Source organism: Schistocerca serialis, chromosome 3, assembly GCF_023864345.2.
Source record: "Schistocerca serialis cubense isolate TAMUIC-IGC-003099 chromosome 3, iqSchSeri2.2, whole genome shotgun sequence".
Lineage (NCBI taxonomy): Eukaryota > Metazoa > Arthropoda > Insecta > Orthoptera > Acrididae > Schistocerca > Schistocerca serialis.
Window position 1 is genome coordinate 872,840,723 of NC_064640.1, and position 21,782 is coordinate 872,862,504.

General features: G+C 38.0%; 1 protein-coding gene across 3 annotated transcripts in view; it reads right to left on the minus strand.

Moving 5' to 3' along the window:
* The window catches only part of LOC126471063 (proteoglycan 4-like), a 374,497-nt gene that overhangs the window by 38,723 nt on the left and 313,992 nt on the right, over positions 1 to 21,782 (minus strand). The window contains exons 6-7 of one of the 3 annotated variants that reach the window (XM_050099130.1): positions 17,633 to 17,843; positions 4,564 to 6,061 (exon numbers count right to left, since the gene is read on the minus strand). In XM_050099130.1, the coding sequence (XP_049955087.1) occupies positions 4,564 to 6,061; positions 17,633 to 17,843 (1,709 nt within the window). Of the gene's footprint in view, positions 1 to 3,414; positions 6,062 to 17,632; positions 17,844 to 21,782 lie in introns of those variants that run through there. The other 2 variants (XM_050099129.1, XM_050099128.1) reach the window with 2 other exon arrangements.

The window sequence follows — 21,782 nt, forward strand, 5'->3', positions numbered from 1 at the left end:
CCCCGGGAGTAGACAACATTCCATTAGAACTACTGACGGCCTTTGGAGAGCCAGTCTTGACAAAACTCTACCATCTGGTGAGCAAGATGTACGAGACAGGCAAAATACCCTCAGACCTCAAGAAGAATATAATAATTCCAATCCCAAAGAAAGCAGGTGTTGGCAGATGTGAAAATAACTGAACAATCAGTTTAATAAGCCACAGCTGCAAAATACTAACGCGAATTCTTTACAGACGAATGGAAAGACTGGTAGAAGCCAACCTCGGGGAAGATCAGTTTGGATTCCGTAGAAATGTTGGAACACGTAAGGCAATACTACCTTACGACTTATCTTAGAAGAAAGATTAAGGAAAGGCAAACCTACGTTTCTAGCATTTGTAGACTTAGAGAAAGCTTTTGACAATGTTGACTGGAATACTCTCTTTCAAATTCTAAAGGTGCCAGGGGTAAAATACAGGGAGCGAAAGGCTATTTACAATTTGTACAGAAACCAGATGGCAGTTATAAGAGACGAGGCGCATGAAAGAGAAGCAGTGGTTGGGAAGGGAGTGAGACAGGGTTGTAGCCTGTCCCCGATGCTATTCAATCTGTATATTGAGCAAGCAGTAAAGGAAACAAAAGAAAAGTTCGGAGTAGGTGTTAAAATCCATGGAGAAGAAATAAAAACTTTGAGGTTCGCCGATGACATTGTAATTCTGTCAGAGACAGCAAAGGACAGTGTTTTGAAAGGAGGATATAAGATGAACATCAACAAAAGCAAAACGAGGATTATGGAATGTAGTCGAGTGATGCCGAGGGAATTAGGCTGTGCCCTTTGAAAGGAACCATCCCGGCATTTGCCTGGAGCGATTTAGGGAAATCACGGAAAGCCTAAATCAGGATGGCCGGACGCGGAATTGAACTGTCGTCCTCCCGAATGTGAGTCCAGTGTCTAAGAGGCATAAAGGCATCATAAATTTAGCATTGGAGGGCAGTGTGGAGGGTATAAACCATAGAGGGAGACCAAGACATGAATACACTAAGCAGATTCAGAAGGACATAGGTTGCAGTAAGTACTGGGAGATGAAGAAGCTTGCACAGGATAGAGTAGCATGGAGAGCTGCATCAAACCAGTCTCAGGACTGAAGACTACAACAACAACAACTCAATAGCGATTTATCATTTTTGACAGCTTTAACTACTGGGGTGCTGTACATTCACTTGTGCTAGAGGATGTCTGATAATTTGTGGCACACACATTGTTGGGTTTCCTCTCTACATAAAAGTGCCACTGTTCAAAGTACCAGTCAGTTTCAGCAACATTAGCATACCGTGTTCTCACCTGTAGATGGTGGCCAGGTGGACCAAGGAGATATTATGTTCAGATGATTGTTTCATTTCGCTACAGACCTGAGAAGAGTATCACATACACACCCCTAGACATGAACTTGCCATCTACAAGTAATTAGGAGAAATGATATAGGCTCTAGTGTTACACATGAAAAGCAGAAAGTTCTGCTACACACAGCAAACATACATGTGGTTATCCTGAATCTGCCCTATTTAAATAACTATAGTTACAGGTTTTCATTAATGATGTAGTTGGTAAAATTAAATCTACCAGAGGAACAGTAATGAAAGTTTGATGAAACATTATCTGATGACCATCTGGCACTGCTACAGTTGTCATGTTGAGGGCCAATAGTGATCAATATTAATGATATAAAATAGTTTCTGTGAATCCATCAAAGAAAATATGAAGTGTACAATAAAAAGTCACCATCTCTATGATATAAAGTTATTTTTTGAAAAACAAAGGAATGGCAATAATAATTTTAAAATAATTATTTACTGTATCTGCTAGCAGCCTAAAATTAATTTAAAAAAATAAGTTCTACATTTGTCCCTGCTATAGCTGTGAGGTCAGTTGGTGTGAATCCAGTGCAGAGAACCCAGTGCAGAGAACCCAGTTCAATTTCTGTTACTGTCAATGATTTTTACTTGGTGGGAGGACTGTTGTGAGGTCCACTCAGCCAACTCAGGTTTCACAACTGGTTAAGTATGAGGGTTGCGCACAAAGTAATGCACCATTTTTTCTTCTTCAACAATTCTCTATTGAACATAATGAGAATTACAAACATGAAAGAATGGTGTTTTATCTACACACCCTATTTTCCACATAATCTCCATCCTGTCCTATGGCCTTTCTCCAGCACAAAACATGCCTTTTCAGGACCAGTCCTTGTCCTGGTGGCAGAGCCAGTGCTTCACTGTGCGAATCACCTCCTCTTCATCCTCAAAATGTCTTACATGAATGGCATCCTGTAATCGCCCAAACAAGTGGAAGTCCAAGGGAGCTAGGTCAGGTCTGTCAGGTGTGACGGCCGCGGATGATCTCCCCAACCACTGCAAATCGTGGAGCTCTGCCACATCGCATTCTGATGACCTCACCCTCCATCCCCAGCAACTAACTGTACTTCTGTCAACAGCAGATGCTCCATACACTTTGCACAAGCATTTGTGAGTATTTCCTGTAGTTTCTTTTTCTGCAGTGAGAATTTCAATGCTGGCAAATTGCTTGTAATGTATATCACCTACAGACAGCATTTCCAAACTGTCCTGGAGCTACACTAACTGTCAGAAGTGACAGCAACTTGGTGTACTCTCTCAGATTTCAAATAATACATACATAATGTTTCACATTCTTAGCATTATTTTCAGCTGAGAAAAAAATGATGCATTACAATCTGGACAACTCTTGTATTTTAATTTTCCTACATTTACACTATGTCCTTTTAAATAAAAATTGATTGCATACAGAATGTGCAAACACTTTCACACATTTCATTCCAATAAACGGATCCTATTTCCAATTTTGATGGGGCCATAGTGTGTAGCTCAAAAACCTGCAACTTAAATAGAATGCATAATCATCTCTTAGATGACAAAGACCGACATCAAACTAGTAACATGGCTATAGATAAAGAAAACATAAATTTAAGGTTATAATTTTCTTTCTCTTTATACTGCTTTCAGATGTCTAGAGTGCCATTTTTTAATATTTGAGGAAGTTTATTTTACTATTGTCACAACAGTAGCATAGAATTTCTTCTTTTGCAGTTCGCAGAGATATGCTATCACAGATTACTTACCCTTGTCTTCTGTTTCAATATGAGTTACATAATACAGAAGGATTGATTCATATTTTACCTTTAAACATTGCGGTACAAAACGGTTGCTCTGTGTGAACAGTACCCATAATATAACCATAGTTCTTTGATCATTCAGGCAGTAATAGAACTAGACTTGTCAAACCGCATTTGGTTTCAGCTACATTCTCTCACATATCACTTCAAAGTGAAATTATGTTCTGTTACAGGATTTCAACTCAAAAATTTAAAAAATTTTCCTCAAGAAAGAAATAAACACAATCTGGATTTTTTTATTTTTTTAATGGGTAATGGCAGAGTACACATTTTGGGCCTCATTAAAAACCATGGGGATGATGACTAAAAATTCCTTCAATGGTTCTTTAGGTTGAAAGACATTCTAACACATACATAATTTATGGAAATATTCACAGGATTTTATAGTCACTCTTTTCTGGAAAATATACACACATAAAAAAGTCAACATAACTTAATTTTCTTCACAAAATGTAACAAGAAATGTCTGGATGAAACTAGAAGTTTTTCAATCAAGTTTCAGTATGTTCAGTAGTACTCAGCACTACTGTCTCTCTGCTGACTATACAAAGGTCCTTGCTGCTGTTTTGTTTGTGTACTTCTGTAATCTAATGGACCTGAAGGCACAGGCTGTATGGGAATTTCTTTCTGTCGATGCCTGTTATTTGGTCTTTCTGATGGCGCTGCGAATTCTACCTTTCCACCAGGACCAGTACTTTGATCATGAGGCAAATAAATGTTTGTTCCACTTTCTAATCTTTCATTGGAATTGATATTGAATGGTGTTCTTGTTATGTACCTCTGTGAAGCAGAGGATGTCAGATAAGATACAGAACCACGGGGTCCAGATGGAAGCTGAGCCTGATACCTTTGCCCAGCTACCCTTTTATTTAATGTGCTGGGACCACTCTGAGTTTCCTCTTGCGTTGTTGGTACAAAGCCACTGGTTATACTTCTAGTTGGATGAAGAGTAGGATGTAAAGCATCATTGATGGTCACATCAATGTCGTGCTCATTTAGATCTGCCAAAACATTTTGTATCCTTGCATCTCTGTCTATTGGCTTGATAACTATTTTGGAAGGTATTCTAATACCTGGATTGCCTTTGGCCTGTTGTGATGATGAAGGCAGTGGAGCATTATCAATACCTGTTAAACGTGGATTATTTGCACTGTTTTTGTTGCCTCCTACTGTCACTTCAGGCGCTGACGGATACTGACTAGAAGATGGTGCTCCACCAGCTGACTTTGGGGTTGTTTCTACATTATCTTGATATTTTGATTCTGCATTTCTTGAGTTAGGTCCTATAAATGGAGATTTTGTACGAAAATTGCTGTAAGTTTGTCTTGAAGTTGCTCCACTTGGAGCTTCTTTATCAGTTTTATTGGATAATGTACCAGACCTTTCTGATTCACCAGTAGATGGATTTTTGTTGACCGTTGTTGGGTTTCCGGATGGTGGACTGATGTTTCGTGGAGGTGAAACTGGTTGGTCCTCAACATATGTCAGTTTGGGTTTTGGACGATAGCTACTGCTTGTCTGTTCACTTGATTCATCTTCATAATAATTCTTTCTTTCTGACTGATCTGGTAAGGTTGGGGGGATATTGTCTGGCTTCTGAGAAGCAGTGGGAGGAATCCTTCCTGGTTGGGCCTGTGGAGATCTTGGCAGTGAGCTAACAGGTGTACGGCTTGACTGTGGTGGAGGTCGTTTGTTGTATGCAGGCTGGCGTCCTGTGTATTCACCACTAGAGGAGGAACTATAGTTGGGTGGATTTGCATCCCTTGAAGGTTGCCTAGAACGAGTGTTATATGATGGAATAACTTCCTCCTCAGCTTCTTCATCATCATAATAGTCCTCATCTAGCAGATCTGCAGCATATCCTGACGGTGCACGGGGTGCTGCAGTTGAAGAAGTTTTTTTGTTTTCCTGTCTTCTGTAGCCTCCAGGGCCAGATGGAGGTGACTTAGCTTGTGTCCCACTGTATTCATCATACAGAAACTCTGGTTGCTGCTGCGATTGTGAATTTCTCTTGTGTGACATGTAATTCTGCCTACCTCCTGCACTGGGGCTAATATATGCAGGACGTGGTGCAGGAACAGGGTCTTCATCAATTAGATCTTCCTCGCTATATTTGTATCTTGAAGCTTGGCTTCCACTTGATCGTTGCTGGGTTGCATATGGTCTCTGCGCTTGCTGTGGTGAATATGCATCAGGATAGGAAGCCTGAACACGCCTTCTCCCACCAGCACCTGAAGGTCGTACTGGCCTTCTAGGCAGTTCCTCATCTTCATAGTCTTCATCACTGATAGGAGAGTAGGGGGTTGCTGTTTCCACTTGCCCAACATACCGTCGTCTACCTCCAGGACCTCGTCTCCTCACATTTCTTCCACCACCAGAACTAGGTTGTCTCAATTCCCTTTCTGCAGTAGGAGGGTAGTAATCAGGATTTCTATTCCTGGAGCTCCCTGTAGAAGGTCGAGCTGGTGGAAGATATTCTTCTTCTTCGTCATCATAGTAATCAGCATCATCTGGTTCTTTACTTGCAGGGGCAGCTTTTGGAGGAGGCTGCTGACTGGGTCTTGAGTAATCTTGATCCTCTGCTGATCCAGGTGTGCTTGACTGTGCACGAGGTTGAGTGTTGTAATCGTATTTATCCCTTTCATTTTTGGGTACAGGTCTTCTTATCTTTGGAGGTACACGTGGTCTATCATACACAGAGGAGGAAGGTCGTGACTTTGGTTCAACTTTTCTTTCATCAGCTATAGCAGGCTCTAAATCATCAGTGCGGGATGGTCTCCGCTCTGGTTCATCAGATGGTAGTGGTCTTCTTGGCCGGTTACGGTTGTGACGTCCAGGTCCACTTGGTGCTAAGTCTTTACCAGTGACAGGCAACTGAAACAAAATTGTAAGAATGGTTAACAGATTGTAGCTCTACAGTTAATACTCTTTTGTTTTAGTGTGTGTTATAAGTACTACAGGTAATCAGAGCTTATTTCTCCTTTTTTCCTGTCAATTACGGAAATACTGATGTCCTAAACTGTTGCACCTAAAACAGAAAATCATCTTTAAATGGCACCACCCACCTGTCACAACAAAAGCCACCAACAGAGCATTGATCTCTACACAAATCATGATTCACAGTAATAGGGAACTTAATGCCAATGATTATGCATAACCAAGCAACAGGAAAGAAAGTTAAATCACGAACATGGTGACTAACTTGAACCAATAAGTGGTACTCGTATTTCACACAGAATTTCATCAAATTAAGAAAGAGGCTATTAAAGTTCATGGAAAACTGCGGATAAGAAGGAAGGCAATGGTTTAATGACATGGATAGATATAATTTTCAGAACACATGCAAATTTTTTTTAGCTATTCATGGGGGATAAAATTAATATTTCATTATCACTAAAGTTAATTACTGAGAACTTTTATTATGCTTTTGTGAGGTAGAATGGGTTCAGATTTTGTACTAATGCATGAGATTGCAATGCATGTGGTACTTTCTTGAAAGTAAGATTCTCAAAACTGTACAGCTGAATCTGATGGAAAATATAACTGAAGTAAAAAAGGAGAGGATGGAGGGGGGAGGGGGGTGGGGGGTGGCAAGCAAAATTCCATCATTATTCAGAAAAGCCAGTTTCAGTCTTTCAATGAGACATTAATTCACCTCAATGAAAGATATTCAGTATTCCTATCAAATGATACTTCAAATTATTACAAAGCTTCTATGATTGTTATACCAAATATATTTGGTATCAAAGTCAAATCTATTTCTGTGTCAAGCACAAACTTTAGATTTTTGTAATTGCGTAGTTGTAGCACTTTGTAAAAACAGCAGAATAATGTCCAAAGTCATGGATATAAATTGTTGTTGTTGTATAAGATAACTCTTTCAGTGGTTAAATAAACATACCAAATCTAAATCCTAACTAAAATATGTAAAAGCCACCAATATAGAATGTTTTATGTTTTTCTTCGTTGCAGAATTGTAAAGCGTGTGATTAATAAGGTCAAATAATAAAATGTCTTTAACAGATAGGTATCAATAATGAAAGAATGTTCTCTTCAGATTAAAACTTAAGCACTTGACTTTCATGGACAATATCATATTAAAGTACCTGTGTTACTCTGAATACAATGCAAACTTCCTTTAGAAATACACGCATGGCCAAAGGAAGTTTCCATCATATACAGAATAACACAGGCACTGCAATATCAAATTAGTCTGCCAACACCAGGTAAGCAACTTTCAAGTAAAATGTCTCACGTTATGGGAATATATGTAATGGATCTAAGATTACAGGATGTAGGTGCATGCTAGACAACACATGGAGGTTTGGCCAGCCAAATGGTAAGGCACGAACTCCACAATATATGGGGATGACAAAATAAAACAAGCTAATGGGCAAAAATATATTTAATATGAAGCCAGAGAGTTTAAAAATAAGGCTACAGCAGATTCTGTGGAAGATATGCTACTATTCAGTTAAAGAATTCATAGAGGATGACATGATAATTTGAGCAAGGGGTAATTAATTGTTATCTTTTATTGTATGTGTAACGAAATTGTATTATTATACCATTTGTTAAAATCAGTTATTGTAATTATCAGTTGTTTTATTGTATGTGTATTTTCATATTGTATTATTGTTATGGTACCGTTTGTTAAAATCAGGTGTTGTATGTATATGGTAAAACTTTACCAAAATTTTGATGAGTCTCCTGTACCTGAATCAAATAATTTAGATTATGTACGTTATGAGACCAATAAACCACAATTCCTCATGATAACCAGGAAATCCGGGTTCGAGTCCTGGTCCAGCCCTAATTTCCACTTTGATCATTCCATCCTACAGCTGATGGCTGTCCATATTCACAATTGCGGAGATATGTAATGTATTTAATAATGGCTGTAGTCACTGCAGCACCTATTCCTCTGGTCACGGATGAATGTCCAATGGAACTTTGCATCATATTCAGAATAACACAGGCAATGCTACATCGTATTTGTCCACCGACACCAGGCAAGTGACTTTCCAGTAAAGGAACTCACCTGTACAGGTATATACATAATGGATGTATGAGTACACATTGTAGAGGCATGGTTGACAACATATGGCAGTTTGGATCTGGCTGAGAATCATGCATGGATAGCCAAATGTAAGAAGACTGCTCATGATAAGCAGGAAGGTTAAAGTCTTGCAATTATGAATAAGTGCAATGTATTTCACCGGCCAATATTCTTACTGGCTGATCTATCAAGTGAGACTCATGACATGACTCAAAACACCAAATTCAATCTGTCTTTCCATTTTTCTAAAGTAGGTTAGTTGTTATAAGCATCATACATGGAAGTTCTAGGCTCTGTGTTCACATCCTGACTCAGTATGGCTACAGCGCTTATCAGAACATCTTATTTCAGTGTAGACAGAGGGTAATTTAGTTAGTTTGTTATTTTACTGTTCTGTGAATAAAATTACTGAGATTTTACTTTGATGTGTGATGTGTCAGCAATAGAATAGTAAACAATGACTCATTAAGGAGATTTAAGTTTAAATTACTGGGAGGGCTTTGAAAGAAAGGCTCCCAAAATGGCACTGTGGGTGAGGGGTTTAGAACCACCTGAAAAATATTCTTACAGTGCTTTGAAACTAGCATATCAATAACACAAAGAGGTTAAATTCAATCCAAACTCAGAAGAGAGGCAGGTTGATATATGAAAGCATACAATCACATGCAAATGTGAAAGAATTTTATGTAATTCAGAGAACTAGACAAAATGGAAAACATGACAAACAGTACTTGAAGTTTTTCACTGTCTCCTCAAAAAAGACAATATGCATAATGCACAAAAAGTAAAGTTTGAGATTAAAGTGAAACTAATCCGGAAAATATTTAAACAAGGAAACAAATGAAAACATTTACACAAATATGTCATATGTGATTCATATTGTACTGAATTAAATATTCGACCTAAAAATTTGAGGAAATCTTAACAGCAAGAGCAGCATAACATTAGCAAAGCAATGAAACATGAAAGTGCACAAACAACCAACTGTACTGTAATAATCAAATCACTGAAAAATTGTAATTATTGATTATTAAAGTGCATTAATATTCAGTATGTTTGCTATTATTAATGAATACAGGCTACGTATCAGGAGAAAACAATGTCTCCTTTGAATGTCAGAGTGGTTTTGAGGAAACAACAAATGGTACATATTTTTGGAGGAAAGAATTACATTTAACAATATTAGTGCATACAGGTAATTATTTATTAGAACTGTAGCTAAAAGAAAATTTCATGGCTTTCATATTCAAGAAAATCCAAAATGGGTAACTAGCATCACATTTTTAAATTATAGACTTTCAAACAAGAGTTATACAATGAAATGCCTTTGTAACAATAGTAGTGCTGCAACAGTTAGGGCTGTGCACTAGCTGATCAAAAGTATCCAGAAATCTATTAGTAAACATTAATATGGGGAGTGTTCATGTTCTGCCTTGATGACACCTTGAACTCTGATGAGGACACTTTCAATAAGGTGTCTGAATGTGTCAAGAAATGGAAAGCAATTCTTCCTCAACATCAAAAACCAGACAAGGTAGTAGTGTTGAACACTAGAGTCTGGAGCAAAATTAATGTTCTGACTCATTCCAAAGGTTCAGTGCAGGTCAAGATCTGGTCATTCCACTTCCGGAATGTTTTTGTCCATGAAGCATTGTCTCACAATGCTACTTTGACAGGGCTCATTGCCTTGTTGATGCATATAATCATCTTCTCCTAACTGTTCCTTGACTGTATGCAGTACACAATACGTTCATATACTTCTACATTTAGTGTTCTATTGAGTGCAATAAAGGGACCACAATGAGAAACACCCCCAAATCATAACACCATCATCTCTGTACTTCAATGGTGGCATTACACATGAAGGCAAGTTAAGTTCTCCAGGCTTGTTCCAAAGAATGGCTGGTGTGATTGGTGTATAGCAAATGGAGTGACCGCGACTTCCTCTTAGGTGTAATTTATATAGTTATAGCTCTTATGCCTTTCTCTACCATGCATTATTTTTACTTACAGTAGTTCTGCCGGAGCCTGTTGACAGAATCTAGAACTTGTCACACCTCTATGGACTATTGCCAATATAGGCTACTCCATTTGCTATGTGTGGCACCACAATTGACAGGACATATTCAGTGAACAGTTGCACAATGGCTTCTTCAATTTTGTTGCAGTGCTCAGTGGTGGTAATGTGTTGTGATGGCACAGAGATTGTTGTAAATGTAATGGATTGTTGAGACAGAGAAATACTGAAACCACAGCAGCCTTAACCTTATTTTACATACATTGTCATAAATAAGTTCTTTATCTGAAGGAAAAATTGTGTGTATATATGTGTTTTCACATAACCTTCTGTGTTTACACAACAGCAAGTGATGCGTCCGAAGTGCAAATGGCGCACATTGGCAGCAGTGAAGAACGCTCCACTTTGATCACTCAGCAGAATGAACAATGAAAAGTTTACAAGCACTAAACTTGAGGTGACTGCACTTGTGTGACCAGAGTAAGCTTCAGTGCCATTGTCTATGGGAGGAAGATGCAGACCCTGAAATGGTAGATACTGACACCTTTCAACGTGCTGCACAGTTTTCAGTTAAACTCACCATGTCCATCAATTTTTGCTTCTTTCTGGGTGAGCACAAAGGAAAGATCTCTCAAAAATGTGTGTTTTGATGTAAAATTTGTGGTTGTAACACATAGGAAAACAGCTTGATTACCTCACACCCAGATACCAGTTTCAATATTTGGACAAGATTTTACTTGCTGTTACATATCTGTAATTTTTTAAGAACTGACAAAACTCATTACCACAAATTATGGTATAAATACTGTATTGTACATGTAATTTCCTTCACTTTTACAGATTATATATAATGTACTGTAGAGGATTACGATTTGTAATCATGTATGTCAATTACATATGCTTTTGCTCATATTTTGGACATTTTAACATTTTCCTTGATTCTGCATTTTTCTCAGTTTTGCATGTTTTAAGTCTGGACCACACAAAAACATAAAATAGGGTTTCACTGTGCACCTTATGGAGTAACTGTTAAATTTTAAAGATGCTATGCCAAACAATTTGCTACCCTTGTAGCATTAGTGTATTATCAGCTGCTGAAATGACAGATAACTACTATTTTCATGAAGTTTCACTGAAGAGGTGCTAAACACTATAAACCACTATCACTGAATTGTGAATTGGAGTTTATTGGTCTCATGACATACATAATCAAAATCATTTGATTCAGGTACAGGAGACACATCAAAATTATGGAAAAATTTCACCATAAACAAATATTAACAGACAGTATCATAATGAAAATGCAATTTTGTTATACATACATACATACAGTAAAAAAAGATTCTAACACTTAATTAAACCTTGCTAAAATTATCATTTCATTCTCTATGAATTCTTCTACTGAATAGCAGCATTTCTCCCACAGTATCTGCTGTAGCCTTGTTTCTACAATCTCTCATGTTGTATGTTTGATTGTCCTCAAATTATCATTTTTATCTTCTGTGTAGGGAGACTATAATTTCGTAACCATACATGGAGAGAACAGTTAGGATTTGCTGTTTCTGAAATAATGGGCAGCAGGATTCTGTTCCTGTGCTGTATACATATATCTGATAATTTCCTTCTGCAATTTTAGTATTTGTGATACACTATTTGAACTTCTCCAGAAAATTACACCATGCCTAATGAAGGATTCAAAATAACTATGATATGCTGTTTTCTGTGTACTCATGTCAGTAAAATTTGCTTGTATTTGCACTGCAAATGCAAATCTGCTTAGTTTATTTGGTAGGAAGCCATAAGTGTATTCCAGCTTAAGTTCTTGTCCAAATGTAATCCTTGGAATTTGATTGTGTCAACTTCTTCCACAAGATGATTGCCATGTATTATTTTAAGTTCCACACATTTCAAATGCTTGGTTTTGAAATGTACCATATGACTTTTTGCAAGTTCAGTTTCAACACATGTAACTGGAACCAGTGTGTGCACTCACAATGGAGCACACTTTTTTTTCTGCACTGTAATTTTCAATTAAAACAGAAGTATTGTCTGCAAAAACAACTGATGGAGAATTAATATTTATGGGTGCGTCATTCACATAAAGTAGGAATAGGCGTGGCCCCAAATGGAGTCTTGAGGCTAGTGAGCTGTACTCCATTTAGAACAATAATTCACTGCATTTGAAGTGATAGTTACCCTTTATTTTCTGTTCTGCAAGTATGATGTGAGCCATTTCAGACCATTACCCTTAATCCCACGTTTGTCTAGTTTGTAGATAAGCAAGGCATGATTCACAGAGTCAAATGCTTTTGTAAGATGACAGAAGATACCTAAAACTTCACTCAATTGATCCAGTGACTTGCATATCTTTTCAGTACAGTTATTCACTGCATCTAGAGTATTTTTCCTGGTTGGAATCCAAACTGCTTACTTACAATAATATCATTTTCACAATACAATATTTGATATGGATGCAGCTACTTTCTCTAACACTTTTAACAAGTTTGAAAGAATAGAAGTAAGGTAATAGTTTCGCATGTCTTCCCTTGAACCTTTCTTGAACAGAGGTCTGACTTTGGCTATTTAAGCACATTGGGAAAGCACTCTTGTTCAGAAGGCTAGTTGATTATTTTAGTTAGTGGGATGCTATTATGTCATATATTGCTTTAATTACTTTAGTGGGTCACTGCACCCAGCAGAGCTTTTATTTTTTAATGGTAATACAATATTTTGCAGTCCTTTATTGTGAGTTTTTTTTAATTAGTGGGATACTCAGCTTCTTTGTCGAGTCCAAAATGGTTTACTTTGCTACATTAACATCTGACTGTTACACATTTATCAAGAAATCACTTAAACAGTAATATTTGAGCTGGGTTTACAATAAGGCTACCAACTATTTTCATCCTAGATATTTCATTACTGTTAACTCTAATCCCTTTGTTGTGAAATGAACATATTCTTTTCCATTTGTTTGGCTGCCTTCACAATTTTTTTTTTTAAATATAGCTTTATAATGTCTAACATACTTAGTAAAATGTTTGTTTTTATTGTATTTCTGTTCATTGCCTCTTCGTGGTATTAGCAATTTTTTACAGCCTGAGTTATCCATTTGAGTTTACTAGTCATTTTGTTACATGTGGTTGTAGTGGAAACAGTTCATTAAACATTTCAAGAAATTTGTCAAAGTTACAACTAGATACCTGAAATACAGCTGTCATATGGCCATTCAACTTGTCTTAACTTATTACTAAATAAAGCTGAATGTTTTCACTGAAGTTCCTTTCACATGGCTTTTGTTACATAAGATTTCTTTGCTAAATTTAGTTGATTCAATGAATAATCAGAGTGGTCAGAGATTCCTAAATCTAAGCAAAATTTATAAAAATCTTCAAATACATAATTTGTGAAAACATATGAAGCCAGGTTTCCCTACATGCTAACTACAGTAGATTCCATGACTATGCATTTACTCTAGTGGTTAGCATGACATTTACATTGAAGCCGAAGTTTTTATTAAATCAATGAATTTGGACACATCATTGCTTTCAACAATGATACTACCATTGAAGTCAGCAGCTATTGCAATCTTTCTCCCTTTTTCTTTCTTAAGATTTTCAACCAGGCACTGAAATTTGAGCAGAGGAGCTTCAATTGTAGCTTTTCTGGTTCTCTATAAATGGAAAGTAACATTAACCAACTTCAATTCCATAAGGAATCATTGTGAACAGTGACCGTAGATTAATTAAGGAAGGATAGGACTATAGCAGTCAGTCACAATCCAACTAGTTGCTTATTTTTCTTTCACATCCGATTTCTGTTTGCTATCAGTTTGTCTGCCCACACACCAGTAAAGTATTCTGCTGTGAATTTGTTGGATGGTAACTCAGTCAAATGCTCTGAAGATGGATATTTATAGCTGAAACTATTCTATGCAAGAACAATAAAAAACCAGTGAGACTGCAGCTAATTCCTGTGTTCCTACCCCAACTTAAGAAACTTCTGTGAGACTTAAGTCCTCAACTTGATACAACAGCTATGAAATATGCCCTTTTAGTGGCCAAGACCACCACTTCCAAGTGCCGCGTAGTGCTGTATGGTGTCATGAGTGTATTTACGTTGTGCTCTCAAATATTTTCACGTCAGTCACCCGAGATGCTGTTTTTGCAATGACGTTGTACTTATTCTTTGGATGAATGTTGTACCTTCCTTGTGAAAAATAGTTGCTTAGTCACAGCCTTGAGTCTAGTTAATGGTCTTAGGGATAATACTACAATAAGGTGGAATGTCTCGAAGTTTTATTCTCTGTTTACAACCTCTTCCTTTCTGTATATAGCTTAATAAAGCTGAGAATTGTTCTTGTACAAAAATGTTGCATTTCATAAGCCAGATGCCTTGTTTACGACACACGTGGTAATTGATCTGACAGCTTCTGACTCACAGCTAATCTGACATGATTTTAACACACAACAGTACTGGAAGGATACAATTAAAACATGATATAATCATCAACTAAGCCTGCACCTTCCGTCTCTTGGCTCACTGTGCACTTACCACCCTTCTGGCTGCATAATCCAGTTTTGTGGTTTGCACAAGTGGAAGCCAGGTTTCCCTACATGCTAACTACAGTAGATTCCATGAAATTTGCTATTGTAGTCAGACAGCCATAAATATGCCATGGAGTTTGAATACATGATCACTGCTTCATCTATGATGGAAGAAATTGAAGATGGAACTAAGCAGTAGGGTGTTTGTGTCTCATTAACAATAGGAGACCACTGCATTATTTGAGACACTTATGGAGTAAGAACATTGTGGAGCAGTCATATGCCATCTCAAGTGAAGGCTACTATAGCATCTCAAACTGATGTGACCTTGGACGCAGTGCCTGAATTGGCTGATAATATATTTTACAGAATAATGGTCATGTTGATAAGTGCAATGATAGTGTCATGCAACACCTTGTCAATACCCATTGTTACATACTTATTTCGATGTTTTGGTGGCCAAGGTTGATTTGCTGACTTAACAGATTGGTTATCTGTTGACTCATTGAGATTGCAGCATGGACAGAGGCCATTATCATGAGGACTAGAGGATCTGGTCACCAACTACCCTCTCAACATCTGGGAAAAGTCAACCCTCCGTTCATTGGTAAAATTTCTACCAACCACCCAAATGCCAGTGGCAGTCAGACACAGGCATATCAGCTGATTGCCGGGTTATGTCACAGTGCCTGTTCATAAGTGACTGCAAGTCCGGACAAAAATATTTAGTCAACACTGGATCACAGCTATGCATATTTCTGCATAATCAGTTACACAGCAAGTGACTACCAACCACATTCTGCGTGACCATAGCAAATAATTCTACTATACCAATGTACATTACACAATGGATCCAGCTGGATCTCTGATTGCAGCATGACCTGACATGGGAACTTAACTTGCAGAGGTGTCACAACTCATCACAGGGGCAGTCTTTTTAGCTTATTATCAACTGTTGCCAGACTTTGTGAACACTCTGCTAGTTGATGGTGTCACCAGCTTAACAACCTTGGGATTCTGATGAAATGCACAGAAAAATAGCCTTATTTAATACTTTTGATCCAAATTCTGCTCCTTATCCTGACACTGAATAAGTGTTTAAGAAGACCAAACAGTGAAGATCATCAGTCTTATTTTTACACTCCAAGACTGAAGCAGTGTACACAGTCTGTCTGTGTACAGAGTAAATCCTGGATGCAAGTGTGACAAAGAATGTAGTCTGTGTGTCTGAGCTGAAACATGTGCACCAGCATGGTATTCGCCTAGTAAGATGTGGGAAACTGCCAAAAAACCACATCCATACTGGACAAACCAACCCCTCACCATTGTGCCAAGTGGTTTCAATATGGCAGCCCATCATACTTCCCTGGCCCAGAAGCAGTCACACAGCTAACAAGGTGGTTTCTGCTCCCTAGCTGCAGTACTGTGAACACTCTGAAAATCCCTTCCTCATTTATGCTACACAAGGAACTCACAAGTTTTTATCAATAACTGAAAATTTTCTAAAGCAAGTTATGCAAAATGATAGTAAAAACACTCTAAACAATGAATAACTCACTTTGTTAAATTACACGTTGTTGGAAAATAAAGTATGCATCACTAACAAATACTACAACAACTTCTGACAGAAAACTAGAGAATTAATAGTCTTAGTTGGCTTGTTATTGCGCTCTGACAATGGCAAAAAAATTGTGATCTCTCTCTCTCTCTCTCTCTCTCTCTCTCTCTCTCTCTCTCTCTCTCTCTCTCTCTCACCTCCCTCCCTCCCTCCCTCCCCCCCTCTCCACCACCTCCCAGCCACCGTCATTCCTCATCCTTTCTGCAGAAGCCCACCACTCAAACATCCATTCATCTGTCAGAACAAAACATTAATATAGTAACAGTCAGATTTATTACACCTATTAGAGCACTATAATGTAGTTTCCCTTTAGAATACTGTTTCAGAATTGGTAGCTACAGCTGCAGTAGCTATCAATGATCCAGAAATAAAACTAGCACATACATTAAATATTAGTAACATCAACAAATACAATAGTTTAGAAAATTTAGGTAATCATGAAATTAAATTTATCCAAAGGATCACAAACAGAAAACAAAACAAAATAATGGAACTGACAATCAACACAGAAATTATTAATTACGATCCGCATACAGGTGAACATACAAAGGGAAGTACAACATCAAAGAGGAAGTGAGGGAAGTACAAATGGCGAACTGAAGATGGGTTTCTGAACAGACGTTTTTGTTTCATACACTTGTGTGATTTGGGAAATACCTACATTCATGTATTCATCTGTATTCATCTGTGTGTGAGAGATACTGCCTTCCCTTCTATTTATTAATGTGACACATCCTTCACATAAACAAAAGCAGGATAGAAGATGCAGCTATTTTCTTTTGGATTTAGTAAATATATTAAGCGATGGATCATAAAAGTGAATTTCCAGCACCTGAACCTTATACACCTTAGTTTCTCTTTTTAATGTACATTAACAGTCAACGTAAGTAGAAGGATTTTCCTTACCTGGGTGTTGTGTCCACTTTATCACACAGAGAAAAATAGATGAATAAAGTTGGTACCTCATTCATAGAGCTATAAACATATTCATCCTTAAAACATAGCTTCATAACACTTGAAATGTGAACTATTTGCATTTAATATGTTGTACTTGGCATAAAACATAATAAAAGCGATTGGTATCAGAAAAATGAAACATTTTCATTAAGAGAACATCTAAAACATCTTTCCTGTGCATCATTTTTAACTTTCCATTAGATCCACATTATCCTACATTTTTATCCATGATATTACATAAAACAGTTACCTCATCATCATAGTAATCAGCATCATCATACTCTTCATCATCATAGTAGTACTCATAAACAGGGCGCCTCCTACGGTAAGGTCGCCTCCTGCCACCTCCCTGAGGCCTACGAGCAGGTGGAGGTGGAGGTGGTGGGGGTGGAGGTGGAGCCTGAGTGGTAGTGGTTGTTGTAGTTGTGGATGATGTTGTAGCCTTGTACAGAGCCTCGTTTCTGTGAAAACAAATAATGAACTTCAAAATGTGCATAGATTATCACACAAGTTGCATTTTGTATTCAGACCACATCATATCCTTCAACAGTGTTTATCATTTTTTAGTCTGTGTTTCAATATTTTGTAGTAGCACATAACTGACTTGAGGAAAAGCGTGTTCATATAATTAAATTTGTTACTAAATGTGAATATGTAAGTAACTAATTATTAGTGAAATAACCAATCTGTACACATACATTCTTAAGACAAGGCTGTCGTACTATATTATACATATATAGGGTGTAACTAAATTTCCTTTACAGATTTTCAGGATGGTTTCCTTACACCAAACAGGAGAAAATGTCTAGTAAACATGGGCTCTGAAATGCATAGCTTAGGTGTGAGCAGTTGTTTAATAGTAGCACAGAATATTTATATGGACTGTCAAAAAGTTATATAGGTGAACAAGAAGAAAATTGGTATTTGCTGTCAAAAAATTATATATGTGAATAAGAAAAAGTTTATTTCCATTGTCAAAACATAAATATGACTGCCGTGGTGTGAGTCAGTTCGGGGCAGTATTTGGTCAGCAATACTCATTGAGCTTTATGCTGTGTTATGATAGCCCAGATTGGACTAAAATTCATCTGTGAATTGGAGATGGTGACTGAATAGATGTGTAATTATCTCTCATACCTGGAAAGAATAAATGAAAAGTTATGGGAAATCGGAGTCAAGTTATTTCTTTGAATAAATGACCATGGACCTGTTTATTCAGTGACCAAGTTAAGTATACATTCAATTATTGTTCTAACTATAAGTTTCATTGCTGGCATGTGGCAATAAACACACATTAAAGATGTTTTGCATCACCCTGGTTCCAGAACTCCTGAAAATAGACATTGACTGTGGATATTGTATCACAAACACAGTCCCTTTGACTGTTCAGAGATGTCATTAAACCCGCACAAAGATGTATGCAACCATGCATGAGCAGCACCTATTAGACAGTGTGGGTCCAACAGTTAATCAGTTCCAGTCATTCCACCTGGAAGGAGGTACATGGCTCATGTTCAGCCGTGCCTCGACGGTCAATACCGCAGTTTGATCACATCTGCATTGTTACTGTGTGCCACAAAGGGCTCTCAACAAGGAAAGTGTCCAGGCATCTCAGAGTGAACCAAAGCGATGTTTGGACATGGAGCAGATACAGATAGACAGGAACTGTTGATGACATGCCTCGCTCAGGCTGCCCAAGGGTCACTACTGGAGTGGATGACCACTACCTTCGGATGATGGCTCAGAGGAATCCTGACAGCAACGCCATGTTGAATAATGCTTTTTGTCCAGACACAGGATGTCATGTTATGATTCAACCTGTGTGCAATAGGCTGCATAATATGCAACTTCATGCCCGACGTCCATGGCAAGGTCCCTCTTTGCAACCACGACACCATGCAGCACAGTACAGATGGGCCTAACAACATGCCGAATGGACTGCTCAGGATTGGCATCATGTTGTCTTCATCGATGAGTGTCGCATATGCCTTCAACCAGACCATCGTCGGAGACGTGTTTGGAGGCAACGTTGTCAGGCTGAAAGCCTTAGACACACTGTCCAGCAAGTGCAGCAAGGTGGAGGTTCCCTGCTGTTTTGGGGTGGCATTATGTGGAGCTGACGTATGCCGCTGGTGGTCATGGAAGGCACTGTGACAGCTGTACAATATGTGAATGCCATCCTCTGACCAATAGTGCAACCATATCAGCAGCATATTAGCGAAGCATTCATCTTCGTGGATGACAATTTGCACCCCCAACGTGCACATCTTGTGAATGACTTCCTTCTGGAAAATGAAATCACTTGACTGGAGTCGTCAGCATGTTCTCCAGACATGAATCCTATCAAACATACCTGGGATGGATTGGAAAGGGCTGTTTATGGATGACGTGACCCACCAAAGACTCTGAGGGATGCCGAATCGCCATTGAGGAGTGGGACAATCTGGACCAACATTGCCTTGATGAACTTGTGGATAGTATGCAACGACAAATACAGGCCTGCATCAATATAAGAGGAAATGCTACTGGGTATTAGAGGTACCAGAGGGTACAGCAATCTGGACTACCACCTCTGAAGGTTTCGCTGTATGGTGGTACAACACGCAATGTGTGGTTTTCATGAGCAATAAAAAGAGCAGAAATGATGTTTATGTTGACCTCTATTTAAATTTTCTGTTCATTTTCCAGAACTCTCGGAACTGAGGTGGTGCAAAACTTTTTTTGATGTGTGTATTTGGGGTTGACTTCCCAAGAAAATTGCCCACTGAATTACTTCTGTGATAATATTCAGGCCCAATATTTGGTATTGTAATGATGAAACAATGGAATTTTTGTTAGACTGCTATTAACCCTTGGTCACTCGCGTGGAGTACAAATGTACTTCATTGTCATTCTAAACATAATTTTCTTATTGTTGGGAAGAGTGGCGGGGCTGAAATTCTCAGGGTTTGGCGTTCTTGTTGTAGCTTGTACCTACAGTGAGTGGCATCTGCCATCCTGCACGGATCTTCTCGTAGGAAAGTCTTGATTGTTCCCACTCATGTTTGGTGCACATGTGTACTCCACGCAAGTATCGAAGTACCAGCACATATTTTATATGGTAAGGAAAAATTTTAATTTTCATTACATTTGAAATATGTTTGGTTTGCTACTGTAGCTTTAATTTATCATTATTATTTATGTATAATGGCACATCGTACTTCTGAAGAAAGGATATGGATGCAATGGCTAGAGGAAGAACTGCAGAGTGATGAGCCTTCCAATTATGATTCTGATCTGTGCGAAGAAGATACAAACGAGGATGATGATCGACCAGATGAGCAAACTGGAAACAATGTCATGGAAGAATCAAAAGAAGAATGTCGACATGGAAGAGAGCTTCAATAAGGCAAGTGAAGAAAAATCGGAAGAAGATAATGTTGACAAGGAAGAGAACTTCAAAAAGCCAAGTGAAGAAGCTGATTTTTATTTTGGAAAAGATAAAACAAAATAGAACAAATTACCACCTCATCCTAATGTTAAGACAAAGTCCAGCAATATCATTCTTCATGTTCCTGGTCCGAAAGGAGAGGCAAAAAATGCAAAATCTGAAATCGATTGCATTAACTTCATTATTGATGAGAGAATAATAGATTTGATCATGAAAAGTACCAGTATTTATATAGAAACAATCAGGGATTAATTTTCTAGAGAACGAGATGCAAAATTTACAGATCAATGTGAAATGTGTGCCCCTCTTTGTATACTTATTTTCACTTGTATGCTAAAGACTTCCAAGTCTAATACTTGAAAATATGGGACAACGAGAAAGGCAGTGGTATTGAAAGAGTCTATTTGACAATGTCAAGGAGTAGATTGCATTTCTTGCTTCGTTGCCCCAGATTTGATGACTTAAGCACCAGAAATGAGAGAAAAAAGTTCAACAAATTGACACCAATACAAGAACTTATGGATTTGGTGTTAGAAAACTTTCAGAAGTACTATACTCCTGGGGAGTACCTCACAACGGATGAGCAGCTGGTCGGTTTCCGTGGAAGACATCCATTCAGGCAATTTATACCAAGTAAATCTGCTCATTATGCCCTGAAGGTGTTTGCATTAGTGGATTCTAGAATAATTTATCCTGTGAGTATGGAAATTTATTGTGGAAAACAGCTGGTGGGGCCTTTTGATGTAAGTAATGCAGGAAAGGTCATCATCAGAATTGCAAAACCAATTTTAGGCACAGGGCGTAACATCATGGACGATAATTTGTTTACTAGCTGTCCTCTGCTTCAAGAAGTGCTTCAGAAAAAGGCAACTTGTGTTGGAACAATCAGACACAACAAAAAAGAAATACCTCAGGAATTTTTACGAAGAAAATCTTGAGAAATAAACTCTTCTGTTTTCGGCTATAGACA